Source organism: Theropithecus gelada, chromosome 1 (genome assembly GCF_003255815.1).
Source record: "Theropithecus gelada isolate Dixy chromosome 1, Tgel_1.0, whole genome shotgun sequence".
NCBI classification, from domain to species: Eukaryota; Metazoa; Chordata; class Mammalia; order Primates; family Cercopithecidae; genus Theropithecus; species Theropithecus gelada.
The window spans coordinates 209,558,493-209,574,212 of record NC_037668.1 but is presented as its reverse complement, the minus strand read 5'-3'; the positions used below and the strand labels follow the sequence as shown (position 1 = coordinate 209,574,212).

Here is a 15,720-nt window from a genome sequence, read left to right as displayed (position 1 = left end):
CATTGCCTTACAGTCATTTAAAAATTTTTCTGACATTTCGGCATTGTTTAAATAGAACTGACTGATTAGAAAGTTTTGTAACTCTTTGGCATATTTGTGGACAACCTGGATCTTTGTGATGGAAGGGCTGAGAATCACCTAGCTGGCTTATGTTAAAGTTATTAGTAGGATTCCAATGATCTAGACACAAGTCTCACCTGAGACAGAGCTGAAAACCTTTTTATAGTATTTGTACTATTGACTCTGTGCAACTAGCCCAGTTAGAAGGGAAATTCATGTGATGCCAAACCTTCTGAAGATTTTCAGCTCTATAGTGTGATTCTTTCTCTTCATAAGGCATAGATTTAAAATAAACAAAAATTCCCAAATGAACCATCAGGCAGAAAAACTAATGAACAAACACATGCTTACCTGCCCTCAGAGTGTCTATCGCGAGTGTGGTGGTGGCTGTGATGTTCAGAATTTATATAGAATTTGCCATTTGGAGAAAAATATTATTCCCTGAATTGCTTCATTTAATGTGGGACAGGTAATCTTTTGTTTCTAGACACTGCTGAAGCCATATATACAAATGTTTGAAGAAGGATATCAGAGTAATTAGAAAGTAACTTGAGGTCCTGATTATATCTAACTAAGAACTTTAGCCCAATAATTGATGGATAAAATTTGGTAGTGGTTAGTGTATCCCACATGCAATACCAGTATATTAAATACTATATGTACTTATTTATAAATGATGTTTCTTTATTTAAAACTTTTTACATGCTTTTTTCTTTCACAGGGTAATAAGAGATTTGTTTTTGAGTTGTAATGGAGTAAATCAAATAATCGAATTAAATTACTTAAATGGTATTCGAAGTCATTCTCTAAAAGCATTTGAAACTCTGATAATCAGCCTAGAGGAGCAACAGAAAGATGCCTCAGCTCCAGGTATTGATGGGATAGACAATGAACAGAAGGAGTTGTCCTCTGTACATGTAGGTACTTCTTTTCATCATCAGCAAGCTTATTCAGATTCTCCTCAGAGTCTCAGCAGATTTTATGCTGGCCTCAAAGAAGCTTATCCAAAGAGGCGGAAGACTGTTAACCAGGATGTTCATATCAACACAATAAACCTATTCCTCTGTGTGGCATTTTTATGCATAAGTAAAGAAGCAGAGTCTGATAGGGAGTTGGCCAATGACTCAGAAGATACTTCTGGCTATGACAGCACAGCCAGCGAGCCTTTAAGTCATATGCTGCCATGTTTATCTCTCGAGAGCCTTGCCTTGCCTTCTCCTGAACATATGCACCAAGCAGCAGACATTTGGTCTATGTGTCGTTGGATCTACATGTTGAGTTCAGTCTTCCAGAAACAGTTTTATAGGTTTGGTGGTTTCCAAGTATGCCATAAGTTAATATTTATGATAATACAGAAACTGTTCAGAAGTCACAAAGAGGAGCAAGGAAAAAAGGAGGGAGATACAACTGTAAATGAAAACCAGGATTTAAACAGAATTTCTCAACCTGAGATAACTATGAAGGAAGATTTATTATCTTTGACTATAAAAAGTGACCCCATACCATCAGAACTAGGTAGTCTAAAAAAGAGTGCTGACAGTTTAGGTAAATTAGAGTTACAGCATATTTCTTCCATGAATGTGGAACAAATTTCAGCTAGTGAAGCTGCTCCCGAGGAAGCAAAGATATTTACAAGTCAAGAAAGTGAGACCTCACTTCAGAGTATACGACTTTTGGAAGCCCTTCTGGCCATTTGTCTTCATGGTGCCAGAACTAGTCAACAGAAGATGGAATTGGAGTTACCTAATCAGGTAATACCGTGTCCTTAGTTCAGCTGTTATGTAATATGTATACATAAATAGATATATTATGTAATATATATTATTATATATAATGTAATATATATTAGGTTTTATATATATTACATTTTATATATATATACACACACATACACAGACATACACACACACACATTTTTTAAGTGTCAGATGAATAATAATGGATATTGTGTTTCAAAGTTGAAAGATCTAAATCTTTGTGTGATTTAGATCTTTGGCTGCCCTGCCCAGATCTCCTTTACCAAACTGATCACCCATTCACCATCTGCACATCAGCACCCGTCTTCCAGGAATCGCCCTTGGCCGATGGGACATGCCTCACAGGGAGTTGCCCAGGAAGGATGCTCATAGCTAATGCTGATAGATGTGGCTCTAAGAAGTGGCGACAATCACTGTGGGGCACTTCAGGCTCCAGAGCTTCCCAGGAAATGAGGCTGGGACTAGACTTCTCCTAAAACCACATCTTTGTCCAGATTCTTCCCCTAACCTTTTCTGCTTTCCCTCACATTCTTACAAGTTTTCTCCTGAGATCATTTCTCGACTAAAAAGGAATCCAGGGACTGGGAATATGGCAGACCTCTTCTGTCCTCACTAACTTACCGCTAACTGTTCAGCCAGCCAACAGGCTCTTCCTACTTGAGTTCCAGCCTCCATGTTGCCTTATCTCTAAAGAATCCTGATGCTTCCACAGTGAATTTCCACAATTGAAATTCACACGCTTTAACACAGCACACAAAACTCTTCAGTCTTGCTTTGACTTCTTTGCTTAGCTTCATTTCTTGTCATTCTTTACCATGCTGCAATGAAAACCAAGTAAGATGAACTAAGTATTTTATCAATAAAAATGTTATTAATTTTAACAGGATGTTTGTATAGAGCTAGATATTTATATAGTCATTTTACTTTCATATCAACTGCAAGTAAATGGATTAGCTTTATAGTTAGGTAAATATTTATTTTTTCATCATTTAGTTTTTTAAATAGTTATTAATATTCTTAGTCTCTTTTATTTTACCTTAGAACTTGTCTGTGGAAAATATATTATTTGAAATGAGGGACCATCTTTCCCAGTCAAAGGTGATTGAAACACAACTAGCAAAGCCTTTATTTGATGCCCTGCTTCGAGTTGCCCTTGGGAATTATTCAGCAGATTTTGAACATAGTGATGCTGTGACTGAGAAGGTATGAATAACGACATATAGTTGTGTTCTTTGGGTATGACCAGCAGAGGCGGAAGTTGGGATGAGACTAGGATGCTGATGAATGTCATTGAGCATATGGACTAGGACTTGGTCAGATGAGTTCAGTGGATCTTATTACCACGTGATGGATATATGATGGGATGAACAGTATTTTGTCATTGCCCTGTCTTATACATAACAGGAGAGCAGTATGATATGCTTTTCCTTATCTAATCTGGAAATTTACTGAGAATTACTTCCAGTTAAGACAGAAATATATTACTTGATTTGGTATATTTTACATATACCTGATAGTTTATTAAATGCTAATTCAGGGATGGTGATGATTTACCTATCCTATCTGGTTCTTTGGTGGTACAGCTAATATTTCCAGAACTCTCTACTCACATTAATTTTAAATCGTTCAACATAAAAATGACTAGTATTTACATAGAAAATAACAATCACAATGTTTTAGTTGTTTAATGTTATTTCCTAAAGCAACTATTTTAATTTTCTTTCCTAAAATTATATGGTGCATAATTAGCTCATTTCCTTCTCATTTTATGTTTATTTTACCTTTAGTTGCCTTCTGTCCTTTATTTTTTATGTAACTTCTCTTTTAATTCCTTGATCTAGCCATGTATATGATGTTTTATAAGGTTTTGAAATAACATTGTATGTTACTATTTGGCATAACTTAAAAACATGCTGAAATAGCTATTAATGTTCATCATATTACTGAATTAATTGATTAACTGTAAAATGTTAAAATACCTACTTTATTCTACCTTTTATTGTTGTTACAATGATGAAGTATTCTGAGCTTCTTTAGGTGAAAATGTTTTCTGAAATGAAGGTATTAGTGATATTTTTATAAGAAAAGGAAAATTTCTGTCTTACACAGGAAGTTAATACTGGAACTCTTGATTTCTGAGATGCTTGTTATGTCGACAGTTGCATTCTGAGATATTTTAATTAATCCCTTTGAAAAAAATGTCTTGTCTGCTCTAGTACCTAATTTATGAGGCATTTATAAAAATCCTTATGAAAAAATCTTTTTATTAACAAATGTGCACAAATAATATATATTAGTATTAAATTGTATGAAGTAAAATTTCACCACATTGTGGTTTTTAGTCATTTCCTATTGTATAACTAGAATGAAATTTCTTACATATATTTATTTATTAATAAATAATAAATAAATGACCTGTAACTTACTTTGTTAGAAACCCCCTTTTTTGAGGTATTAAGTTGTCTGAAAGCATCTGGGAAATTTTGCTGAGTGAATTTCATAATTTATAATAATTCATATTGCTAAGTTTTTTTCTTTAAGAAAATATTGAAACTGTCCTTAACATGACTTTTGAATAATAAGTATTCTATAACTAAAAACAAGCAAATATTACAACTTTTACCTTTGAATTACACTGATTTATAGAGTCGTCAATCTGCAGAAGAATTGTCATCCCAGCCTGGTGATTTTTCAGAAGAAGCTGAGGATTCTCAGTGTTGTAGTTTTAAGCTTTTAGTTGAAGAAGAAGGTTATGAAGCAGATAGTGAAAGCAATCCTGAAGATGGCAAAACCCAAGATGATGGTAAAATATCATTGAAGTGCTTGTGATTAGATCTGCAAGCCATATCATTGAATAGCAAAACAGTTCATAATAATACCACTTTAGAATTTTGTATTGCCTTACAGTTTAACAAATGTGTTGCATTATCATTTTACTGATCTTCCCAACAGTCTGGCATTCATATATGCAACAATGTGATATAGTTTGTTATCACAAACATCGTCTGAGTGCCTAAGAACATGGAGTGAAGGACAGCTTCCCCAATTTCATGTATATTCTAGTGTGAAAGACAATAAATACTAGAAATAGATAATAAAATAGAAATAGATAACCTGGGTGATGTTGTAATCGTAACTGGGTGGTGAAATTTATAAATTTCTTAACTATATCAACGTTTTATTAAGAGCACAGCAGTCTTAAAAGATCTTATAAGTCAATTTTTCCAAAATGCAATATTCAATAAGACAGGATTATTTCTCAGTTATGAAGTCGGCAAAATTGATAATTCATCCAACCAATAGCCAAGCCTGCTATTTTCACAAAGATTTGGGTAGGCAAATTGAACTGCTCTGTGATTTAGGTATTTGGGGGGTCAGAAAGTTTGAATAGGTTTTTTTTTTTTTTTAAAGTTGTGTCCATGGGATGTGTTAAATCTGTATCATATGTCTATAAAAATTCTTGTTTATTTGTAAAATTTGTGGTTCTACTGAAGATGAAAATTGCTTTTAAGGCAACTCATTAATCTTCAGAATACCCATATCATTGTCATAAGTTGTGTTGTAGGAAAAGATTGGAAAAGGTTTTGTAAGCATCCTCTGAATAGTACTTTTGCCACTAGATCTTCTAAATGATTAATAAAGTTTGAAATATTTAGTGTTTAGGGAATAAAAATAATCTTTTGTTTTTCTCTTTTCAGGGGTAGACTTAAAGTCTGAAACAGAAGGTTTCAGTGCATCAAGAAGTCCAAATGACTTACTCGAAAACCTCACTCAAGGGGAAATAATATATCCTGAGATTTGTATGCTGGAATTAAATTTGCTTTCTGCTAGTAAAGCCAAACTTGATGTGCTTGCCCATGTATTTGAGAGTTTTTTGAGAATTATTAGGCAGAAAGAAAAGAATATTTTTCTGCTCATGCAACAGGTAAAAGATTCATTTAGTTAAATGTGATCAATATTTATCAGACTCATCACCCAATAACATCTCCTTAATGTATAACCCAACTTTTCTGAAAATTATTCGAGATGATTACTTATCTTTTCTGGTACCTCAGGTGTGTTTTTACCTAGAAGTGGTATTCCAAAATCTTCTAATTCCATAGTTTTTTAAAAGTAGCATAAAAAATTAATGTCCTTTGCTAGCCAGTAGTAAATTCTCATCTATTTCTGAGAATGGGTAATATTTTTAAAAATGCATTTAATTTGAATATATGCTCACTGTTTTGAAAAATCAGAAAATTTAAAAACAGTATAAAAAGAAAATGAAAATTAGTATAATCCTACACATAGTAGTCTTTTTAGTCATTTTAAAATACATATATACACATATAGTAGATACCCTATCATATAATTTATTATGACATTACAGTTGTTTCATGCTTCTGTGAGGTAAGTAATTTAATTTTGTATTTTTTTTTGTAATCTTCAGGGAACTGTGAAAAATCTTTTAGGAGGGTTCTTGAGTATTTTAACACAGGCCGATTCTGATTTTCAAGGTAAGTTGAAACTGTTTTTAACAATAGCTCTGAAATTATTTTTTGTGAAAAGTTGATAATAATGGCTTCAGGCCGGGTGTGGTGGCTCATGTCTGTGATCTTAGCACTTTGGGAGGCTGAGGTGGTAGGCGGATCACTTGAGCCTGGGAGTTCAAGACCAGCCTGGGCAATACAAAGAGACCCCATCTATAAAAATCAGCCAGGTGTGGTGGCGCATGCCTGTGGTCCTAGCTACTCGGGAGGCTGAGGTGGGAGGATCACTTAAGCCCAGGAGGCCAAGGCTGCAGTGAGCCATGATCGTGCCACTGCACTCCAGTCTGGGTGACAGAGCAAGACCCTGTCTCAAAAAAAAAAAAGTCTTCTATTGGCATAGTGCTCTGTGATTTCAAAAAAGCGTCTTTATATGCATTATCCCATTTGTTCCTCAGATCCGCACAATGAAATAGACAGAGTGCAAGTATGTTTATAGAGAGGAAAATCTAGATTCCAAGGGGTTGACTTGTTCAGGGTCATATACATAGAAGTGGCATTGTGGGGACTGTAAACCCAGTCTAACGCTATGTTGTTGCCATATCTGATATTGATTACTCTGTACTTGGTACTTCCTCAGACATTTGAGGAAGTCATAATGAATGTATAATATGATTGCTAATCACAATAAATCTACATTTTAATTGGAGAACTTAAGGCTAGCCTACACGAGACGTTAATTTTGGTTTGTGTGATGTTTTCTCATGATTAAATTCAGGTTATACATTTTTGGCAGGAGTACTCAGAAGTGATACTGGGTCCTTCTGAGTGCATCAAATCAAAAGGATTTATGATATATGGATCTTACTACTGGTGATGTTAACTTTGATCATGTGGTTAAGGAGTTGTTTGCCGTTTCTCTATTATAAAGTTACTATTATCCCTTTATAATTAATAAGTATCTTGTGGGAAGATAACTTGAGACTATGTAAATGTACTTTTTCTCATTCTTTTATCCACTAATTTTAGTATTATGAAAAAAATACGAAAGTATGATGATTCTTGAGTGAGACAGTTAATTCTGTGGTATCTGCCAAATAGTGATTTTCTATTTCCATCATTCCTTCTGCATTTATTCACTGAGATTGTACTTGAAGGAAAAGCTTTCTCTTCTCATTCATTTACTTATTTAGTATATGGGTGTATTTTTATTTATTACGCTAGGCACTTAGTGAACCCTTGTGTTCTGAATATGTGTTTCCATTTTAACTCTGAGAAATTATGTTCCATTATTTAATAACAGCTTTATTGGGATATAATTCCCATACCATAACTTTCACCTATTTAAAGTGTAGAGTTCAGTGTTTTGTAGTAGGCAGTTTATTTACAGAGCTGTGCAACCATCACCACAATTAATTTTAGAACATTTTCATCACCTCCAAAAGAAACCCTGTACCCTTTAGCAGTCATTGCCCATTGCCTCTTAACCGTCCTCTACACGGATTCTTCTGCAATTACTCGTCTACTTTCTCTTCTGGATGTTTTTCCATATACATGGAATATGTGGTCTTTTGTTACTGGTTTCTTTCACATAGCATGATGCTTTCAACCTTCATTCATGTGGTAGCATGTTTCAGCACTTTAGCTCTCTAATCATGTTTTAAATTTCTTACTTTGTATGGATTCCTTTTTTTCAGGTTTTTTTGTTTTTTTGTTTTTCTTGTAGACAGAGTTTTGCTCTTGTCGCCCAGGCTGGAGTGCAGTGGTGCGATCTCAGTTCACTGCAACCTCCGCCTCCCAGGTTAAGCAATTCTCCTTCAGTTTTTATTAATAGACTTTATGTTTTAGAACACCTTTAGATTTACAGAGAAATTGAACAGCTATTATAGAGTTCCCTCATTACACCCTTCCCTGCCAGTTTCCCTTATTATTAACATCTAACTTTTTGTGATGTATGTATTATAATTAATGAACTTATATTGATATGTTATTATTGACTAAAGTCCATAATTCAGATTTCTTAAATTTTTACATAATGTCCTTTTTCTGTTCAAGGATTTTATCCAGGATAATACTACATAATAGTTAGTTGTCGTGTCTTCTTAGGTACCTCTTGACTGTAACAGTTTCTCAGACTTTCCTTGTTTTTGTTGGCCTTGACAGTTTTGAGGGGCACTGGTCAGGTATTTTGAAGAATGTCCCTGTATTAGAATTTGTTTGACATTTTTCTCATTGTGCTATCTTGTGATTTTGATTTGTATTTCCCTAATGATTAGTGATGTTGAACCTCTTTTCATGTGCTTATTGGCCATTTGTATATCTTGTTTGAAGAAATGTCTATTCAAGCCCTCTGCTTATGTTCGAATTGGGTTGTTTCTTTTTTTGTTGTTGAGGTTTAAGAGTTCTTTATATATTCTGGATATTGATTCCTTATCAGATATGTGATATGTTAATATTTTCTCCTATTCTGTGGGTTGTCTTTTTACTCTGTTGATAGTATCCTTTGATGCACAAAAGTTTTTCATTTTGAAGTCCAGTTTATCTATTTTTTTATTTAGTTGGCTGTACCTTTGGTGTCATATCTAAGAAATCATTGACAAATCCAATATTATGGAGTGTTCCCCGTAAGTTTTATTCTGAGAGATATATAGTTTTACATTTAGGTCCTGAATTCATTTTGAGTTAAATTTTGTATATGGTGTTAGGTAAGGAGCCAATTTTATTATTATTTTTTTGCATGTGAATATCCAATTTTCTTAGCACCATTTGTTGAAGAGGCTGTCCCTCCCCCATTGAATGAAAGTTTTGGCACCTTGGTGAAAAGTCATGATTACACTAGGGGTATGGACTTTTGAGAGGAAGATCATAGAAGCAAAGTGCCATTGCCATTAAATCATATCAAGGGGACATATTGTCAACATGATTTATAATTGCTGATGTTGACCCTGATCACTTGCATTAAGTAGTGTTTGTCAGGTCTCTCCACTATAAAGTTACTTTTCCCCTTCTCTGCTTCTTTTCTTTTTTGGCTGAAATAACATTCCACTGTGTGGGTATACTGCATTTGATTTTTCCATTCTTCAGTTGATGGACATTTGGGTTGTCCTACTTTTTTGCTACTATGAATAATGCTGCTATGAACACTCATGTACAGTTTTCTTGTGTGAACATATGTTTTCATTTCTCTTGAGTCATTTCTTTTGGGTCATATGGTAACTCTGTGTTTAATCATTTGAGAAATTGACAGACGATTGCCCAAAATGGCTATACCATTTTACATTCTTACCATCAGTGTATAAGGGTTCTAATTTCTTCACATTCTTGCCAACATTTGTTATTATATGCCTTTTTAATTATATATCTCCTAGTGGATATGAAGTGGTATCTTGCTGTGGTTTTGATTTGTATTTCCCTGAAGGCTAATGTATTAAGTATATCTTTGTGTGTGCCTTAGTCCCTTTTGTGCTACTATAACGGAATACCACAGACTGAGTGATTTATAATGAACAGAAATTTATTTTCTCATAGTTCTAGAGACTGAAAGTCCAAGATCAAAGTGCCAGCATCTTGCAAGGGCCTTCTTGCTGCATCCTCACATGGCAAAAGGCTGAAAGGAAAAGAGGCAAAAGGGGGCTGAACTCTCCCTTTCATAAGGGCATGAATCCCACCCATGAGGGCAGACTCCTCATGACCCAGTCACCTCCCAAATATCCCATCTCTTAACACTACCACAATGGAAACTAAATTTCAACTTGAGTTTTGGAGGGGACAGATATTTACACCATAGCAGTGTGCTTATTAGCTATTTGCATATTTTCTTTGGGTTTCTTCAGAGAAATGTCTATCCAAATCCTTCAGCCATTTTTATACTGGTGATTTGTGTTTTGATTATTGAATAGTAAGAGTTTTTTTTATATATTCTAGATGGAAGGTCCTCATCAGATATGTGGTTTGCAAATATTTTCTCCCATTATTTGTGCTGTCTCTTCACTTTCTTGATGGTTTACTTTGATAGCACGTTTTAAAAGATTTTTATGAAGTCCTATTTGTCTATTTTGACTTTCATTGCCTTGCTTTTAGTGTCATATCTTAGATCTAATACAGGATCATGAAGCGTTATTATTTTAAAAAATAATTTTCTCGTCTCCATATTCCCTTCTCTTTTTTTTCTTGTATTCTAATTGTAATCTTGAGCCTTCCCAATTGATCTTGCAAAGATAAGATTATCTTTCCTGTCATATTGACTATGTCACTGTTTTTATGCTACATCTTGAGACATTTTTTCAATCCCAATCTTTTATTTAATTTTTCATTTTGGTAATTTTAATATTTAAGAACTCTTTTTTGCTTGACTGTTTTCTGGTTATTTCTTTTTCATATAAGGATATAATATCTCCTTGTATATATTTGATTATAGTAACAAACATCTTAAAGTTTCTTCTGTCCCCAAATTATCTCATTTTCCTCTGGGGTCAGTTTTGTCTGTTTCTTGTTTTTTAAGTATTGTTTTTACTGCTTTAGGTTGCTAATTCTCTAATATTTTTATGAACCTTTTAAGCCTATTTATATTTAGTAAAACTGTTGGAGATTTCCTCTAATACTGTGAAAGTGAATTTATTTTCTATTTTGGCCTCTTTCCTGAGTGGGTAGTATGTTGAAGAGCTCTGTGTGAATGTGCCGTTGGATGATTAGGGGCTTCCCAAACACTGTAATGAAGAGAGCTTTACTTTGGGGGACCATTAGGGATACTATTAGCCTGCATGGCAGTTTGCATACCTTAGAAAAATGCATCTTTCACATATAGGGCTTGGCTGGCTTATAGTGTCTTTGTGCTGAGAAAAAAGGCATCCCTTTCTTGATCCAGGCATCACAGCCCAAAACTAGGATACATGGCTTGGCATACAGCATTCATGCTTTATTTTAGTCTCTGCTTTTCCCTCTGGTTAGGCAGTTTGTTCAGTCTGCAGACTGGACAGTTATACTCGGTAGCCGCGATACTAAAAGCCTATATACACCTGAGCTTTTGCCTGGTAATCCACTTCGTTTCTTTAGAGAAGAGTTATCAGGTTTGGGACCTAAAAGTGAATACTGAACTATCTGTGCTCTGTACTGAGAAACAGGAGAGAGGTGGATATTCACAGAGAGACCTTTCATTAATCCCTGTATTGTCAGCCGCACTCTCACTTTCTCTCCAGACCTTAGATGGACAGCTCGGCTTCCTACTGCTCTGAACCTCTTTTTAATTCAGAGAAATTCTAGGTTGCAGCTTTGTCTTTTATCCATCTGCTTTTCCATCTTCAAGAAATATTTTTAAATCTTTCACTAGATGTGCCCCAATGCCCACTGCCCCCACATATTTTTGCTGTTATGGGTTTCTTCCTTCTTATAATTCTGTACTTTAATGCTGTGAGTTTTCAGTAGTACACAGAAGCAAGTGTATATATCCATTCCCCCATTTTTAACTGGAATCTGTTAGTTTTGAACTGGAAAAAAAAAAACAAAAAACTAAGCACACACACTTTGATCATATTATTTTCCTACTTAAAAACCTTTAATGGATTCATGTTACATACAAGACAAAGTCCATGCTATTTTATGGTCTCATTGCAAGTAGTCTGTCCAGATGTATGTACTATTTTGCTACTGTGTCAGCTCATTGCTTCTGCAAAATATGTTGCTTAAATACAGCTTCTATTCTCTAACCTCCAGGTCTTCCAAAACTACCAATCTTTAAAACTTATCTCAGGTTTTAAATCAAGATTATTTCTTTCGGGTCAAAGTGGAGATAATATTTATTTTGTAGGGTTTTTTTGTTTTTGGTGAGGATCAGCTGAAATAAAGCATGTAAAAATACTTTGAACACTATAATTTGCTCTACAAATATTAGTTATTATTTTGCTCTAAAGAATTCTATGAATTTGTGTATCACCATTTATATTTTGTGCTAAACCTATGATGGAATAAAGAAAATGTTCAAACTAAATAGTTGGTGATATTTAAGTATTTAAATCATCTTTAATATTTCCACTACTTGGCATCTAATTTTGTACTTAAAAAGTGATAGATATAATTTAAACATTTTCAAGATTAGAAGTTAGCAGATTATTTTATTATATAGAAGTATTAGCTTAACAAATATTATGTTGATTTATGCTTCTTTAAAGAATGCCCTTAGTTTATTTGTAGCTAATTAATCTTTAAGAAAAGTGAGCTCATGTCAGCTGGGCACGGTGGCTCACGCCTGTAATCCCAGCACTTTGGGAGGCTGAGGCGGGTGGATCACCTGAGGTCAGGAGTTTGAGACCAGCGTGGCCAACATGGCAAAACCCCGTCTCTACTAAAAATACAAAAATCAGCTGGGCATGGTAACATGTGCCTGTAGTCCCAGCTCCTCGAGAGGCTGAGGCAGGAGAATCACTTGTACCTGGGAGGTGGAGGTTGCAGTGAGCTGAGATCATGCCATTGCACTCCAGCCTGGGTGACAGAATGAGACTCTGTCTAAAAAAATAATAATACTGAAAAGTGGTTTTTGTTGTTTTTGACGGTTGGTTGGTTGATTTACATTTAGTTATATGGCTATTTCTTCAGCAAATTTTGTGATTGCTATACTAGATTTTTTATAATCCATTCAAAAAGTGACAATAGTATTTTAGCTCTTTTGGTGAAATTGCTCATTTGTTCCTCTAATTGTGTACTAGCCTTAATTTTTTTCCTCTTTAATTTAGCATGCCAGAAAGTATTGGTGGATCTTTTGGTATCTTTGATGAGTTCAAGAACATGTTCAGAAGAGCTAACCCTTCTTTTGAGAATATTTCTGGAGAAATCTCCTTGCACAGTAAGTATGCTATAATCTTTACATTTTTCACTGATAAATTCTTTCACTTATAATTTTTAATAGAATGTATTTTTAATTATTTAGAAATGTTACTAAGCTCTTTTGATATGACAATTGGTATAGTCAATTTCTTATTATTATGTGTGAAATGCTGAATTATTTGCATATATTTTAACCATTTCACTTCAATTTTGATTAACCAGACATATCACTGAGATTATCTTTTCTTTACCCACCCCATGTCCAATTTTTGTGCTTCAGAAAAGCTGAATAATTTTAATTACTAAAGAGAGCTTAATTGTGAATAGTTATAACCATCTTAGGGATTATCCTTCTCAAAAGGTTATTATCCACTATACTCTTCAGTTACTGTCTACACTTCCCCTTTCCATTGGTGTGGCTTAGTGTCTTTTAAACTATTATTTGCTAGGAAACCCATTTTTTATAATGAAACCTTGACTAGAAGCATAAGCAAATAAGACCGAAAACTTTGGAGCTACTTCGTGGTGGGATTTGGATGTTCCAGAGCCCTGCCCACTTTATCACCCTGCTCCAGTCCCAAGGTTCCTAAGGGAGCTCTGTGGAACATGGGTTAAAAACCATTAGTGTAGATCATTGAAAACTGGCTGCTATATTTGTGGAATGCTTTTTTTATTACTTCTTCTAAGTATATTTGTCATTATCATAATCAACATCAGGTGTTATTTTAAGCATGAATAGGACATTGTACTAGGTTAATCTTTTTTATTTTTTTCCTTCTTTCTCCTTAGTCATTGTTCTTGCCTTTAATTAAATGTGCATTTCCTCTTGTATTTTCTATAAATTCTACATTTCAGTTTAACCAAAAACTTGTAATATAAATAAAAGTTTAAAACCTTGTTTCAGTTTGCCAAACACAGATGAAAGAAAATTTACTTGATATGAAAAAATCATGTGAAATAAATTGGAAAGTAATTGAACACTCAGTTTTATGAAGACAGTCATGCTCTAAAGTCAGAAATCTGGAGAATATGTAATGTCTCTGGTTATATCTCTGCTTTAAAAATAATTGGGAGAAGAACCATAGTTTACTTAGAAATAAACATTTTTCGTTAGTAGAAATGATTCTTGATATAAGTATTATTTTTAATTTAAAATTTAAAACCAAATCATAACTATTAAATCTAAATATGTATCAAAAAATCTAGGTACCCCATAAATATATGTACCTACCATGTATCCACAAAAATTAAAAATAAAAAATTTTAACAAAAAAACATCTAAGGCAGGGCACCATGGCTCACGCCTGTAATCCCAGCATTTTGGGAGGCCGAGGCGGGCAGATCACCTGAGGTCAGGAGTTCGAGACCAGCCTGACCAATATGATGAAACCCCGTCTCTACTAAAAATACAAAAATTAGCTGGGCGTGGTGGCATGCACCTGTAATCCCAGCTACTCAGGAGGCTGAGGCAGGAGAATCACTTGAACCTGGGAGGCAGAGGTTGCAGTGAGCTGAGATCGTACCATTGCACTCTGCCTGGGCAATAAGAGCTAAACTCAGTCTAAAAAAAAAAAAAAAAATCTAAACATGAAACAAATTAACCACAAAAGATTACATATTTTAAGAATGAAGGCTGGGCATGGTGACTCACGCCTGTAATCCCAGCACTTTGGGAGGCCAAGGTGGGTGGATCACCTGAGGTCAGGAGTGCGAGACTAGCCTGGCCAACATGATGAAACCTTGTTTCTACTAAAAGTACAAAAATTAGCTGGGGGTGGTGGGGGTAATCCCAGCTGTAATCCCAACCACTCCAGAGGCTGAGGCAGGAGAATAGCCTGAACCTGGGAGGCAGAGGTTGCAGTGGGCTGAGATCACGCCACTACACTCTAGCCTGGGCAACAGAGTGAGACTCTGTCTTAAAAAAAAAAAAAAAAAAAAATGAAATCTGTTTCATATTTTATCTCAGCTATGAAAAAATGAAAATTTTAAAGATGTGGGAGATAGGAAGATATTTAAATAGGAATACTGATATGTATGGGTATGTTTGTATTTTCATGTATAACATAAATTTCAAGATTATTATGTACTTTATTATGTGATTAGAAAGTTTCATTTGTTTTTCCTTTTCTCTAGAAAATTCTTCTTCTAGGTATTCTGAAAATTATTGAAAGTGATACTACTATGAGCCCTTCACAGTATCTAACCTTCCCTTTACTGCACACTCCAAATTTAAGCAACGGTGTCTCATCACAAAAGTATCCTGGGATTTTAAACAGTAAGGCCATGGGTTTATTGAGAAGAGCACGAGTTTCACGGAGCAAGAAAGAGGCTGATAGAGAGAGTTTTCCCCATCGGCTGCTTTCATCTTGGCACATAGCCCCAGTCCACCTGCCGCTGCTGGGGCAAAACTGCTGGCCACACCTATCAGAAGGTTTCAGTGTTTCACTGTGGTTTAATGTGGAGTGTATCCATGAAGCTGAGAGTACCGCAGAAAAAGGAAAGAACATAAAGAAAAGAAACAAATCATTAATTTTACCAGATAGCAGCTTTGATGGTACAGGTATGATGACAGGATTATCTGATTTGTACACGAAGAGTTTTCAGACTGTAATTTTCCTTGA

General features: G+C 34.7%; 1 protein-coding gene across 1 annotated transcript in view; it reads left to right on the top strand.

Moving 5' to 3' along the window:
- LYST (lysosomal trafficking regulator) overlaps positions 1–15,720 on the top strand; it is a 216,845-nt gene that overhangs the window by 78,809 nt on the left and 122,316 nt on the right. Inside the window, exons 6-12 of the mRNA XM_025402839.1 lie at positions 782–1,811; positions 2,859–3,020; positions 4,464–4,620; positions 5,516–5,742; positions 6,247–6,313; positions 13,009–13,118; positions 15,233–15,659. Coding sequence (XP_025258624.1) covers positions 782–1,811; positions 2,859–3,020; positions 4,464–4,620; positions 5,516–5,742; positions 6,247–6,313; positions 13,009–13,118; positions 15,233–15,659 — 2,180 coding nt within the window. The remainder of the gene's footprint in view (positions 1–781; positions 1,812–2,858; positions 3,021–4,463; positions 4,621–5,515; positions 5,743–6,246; positions 6,314–13,008; positions 13,119–15,232; positions 15,660–15,720) is intronic.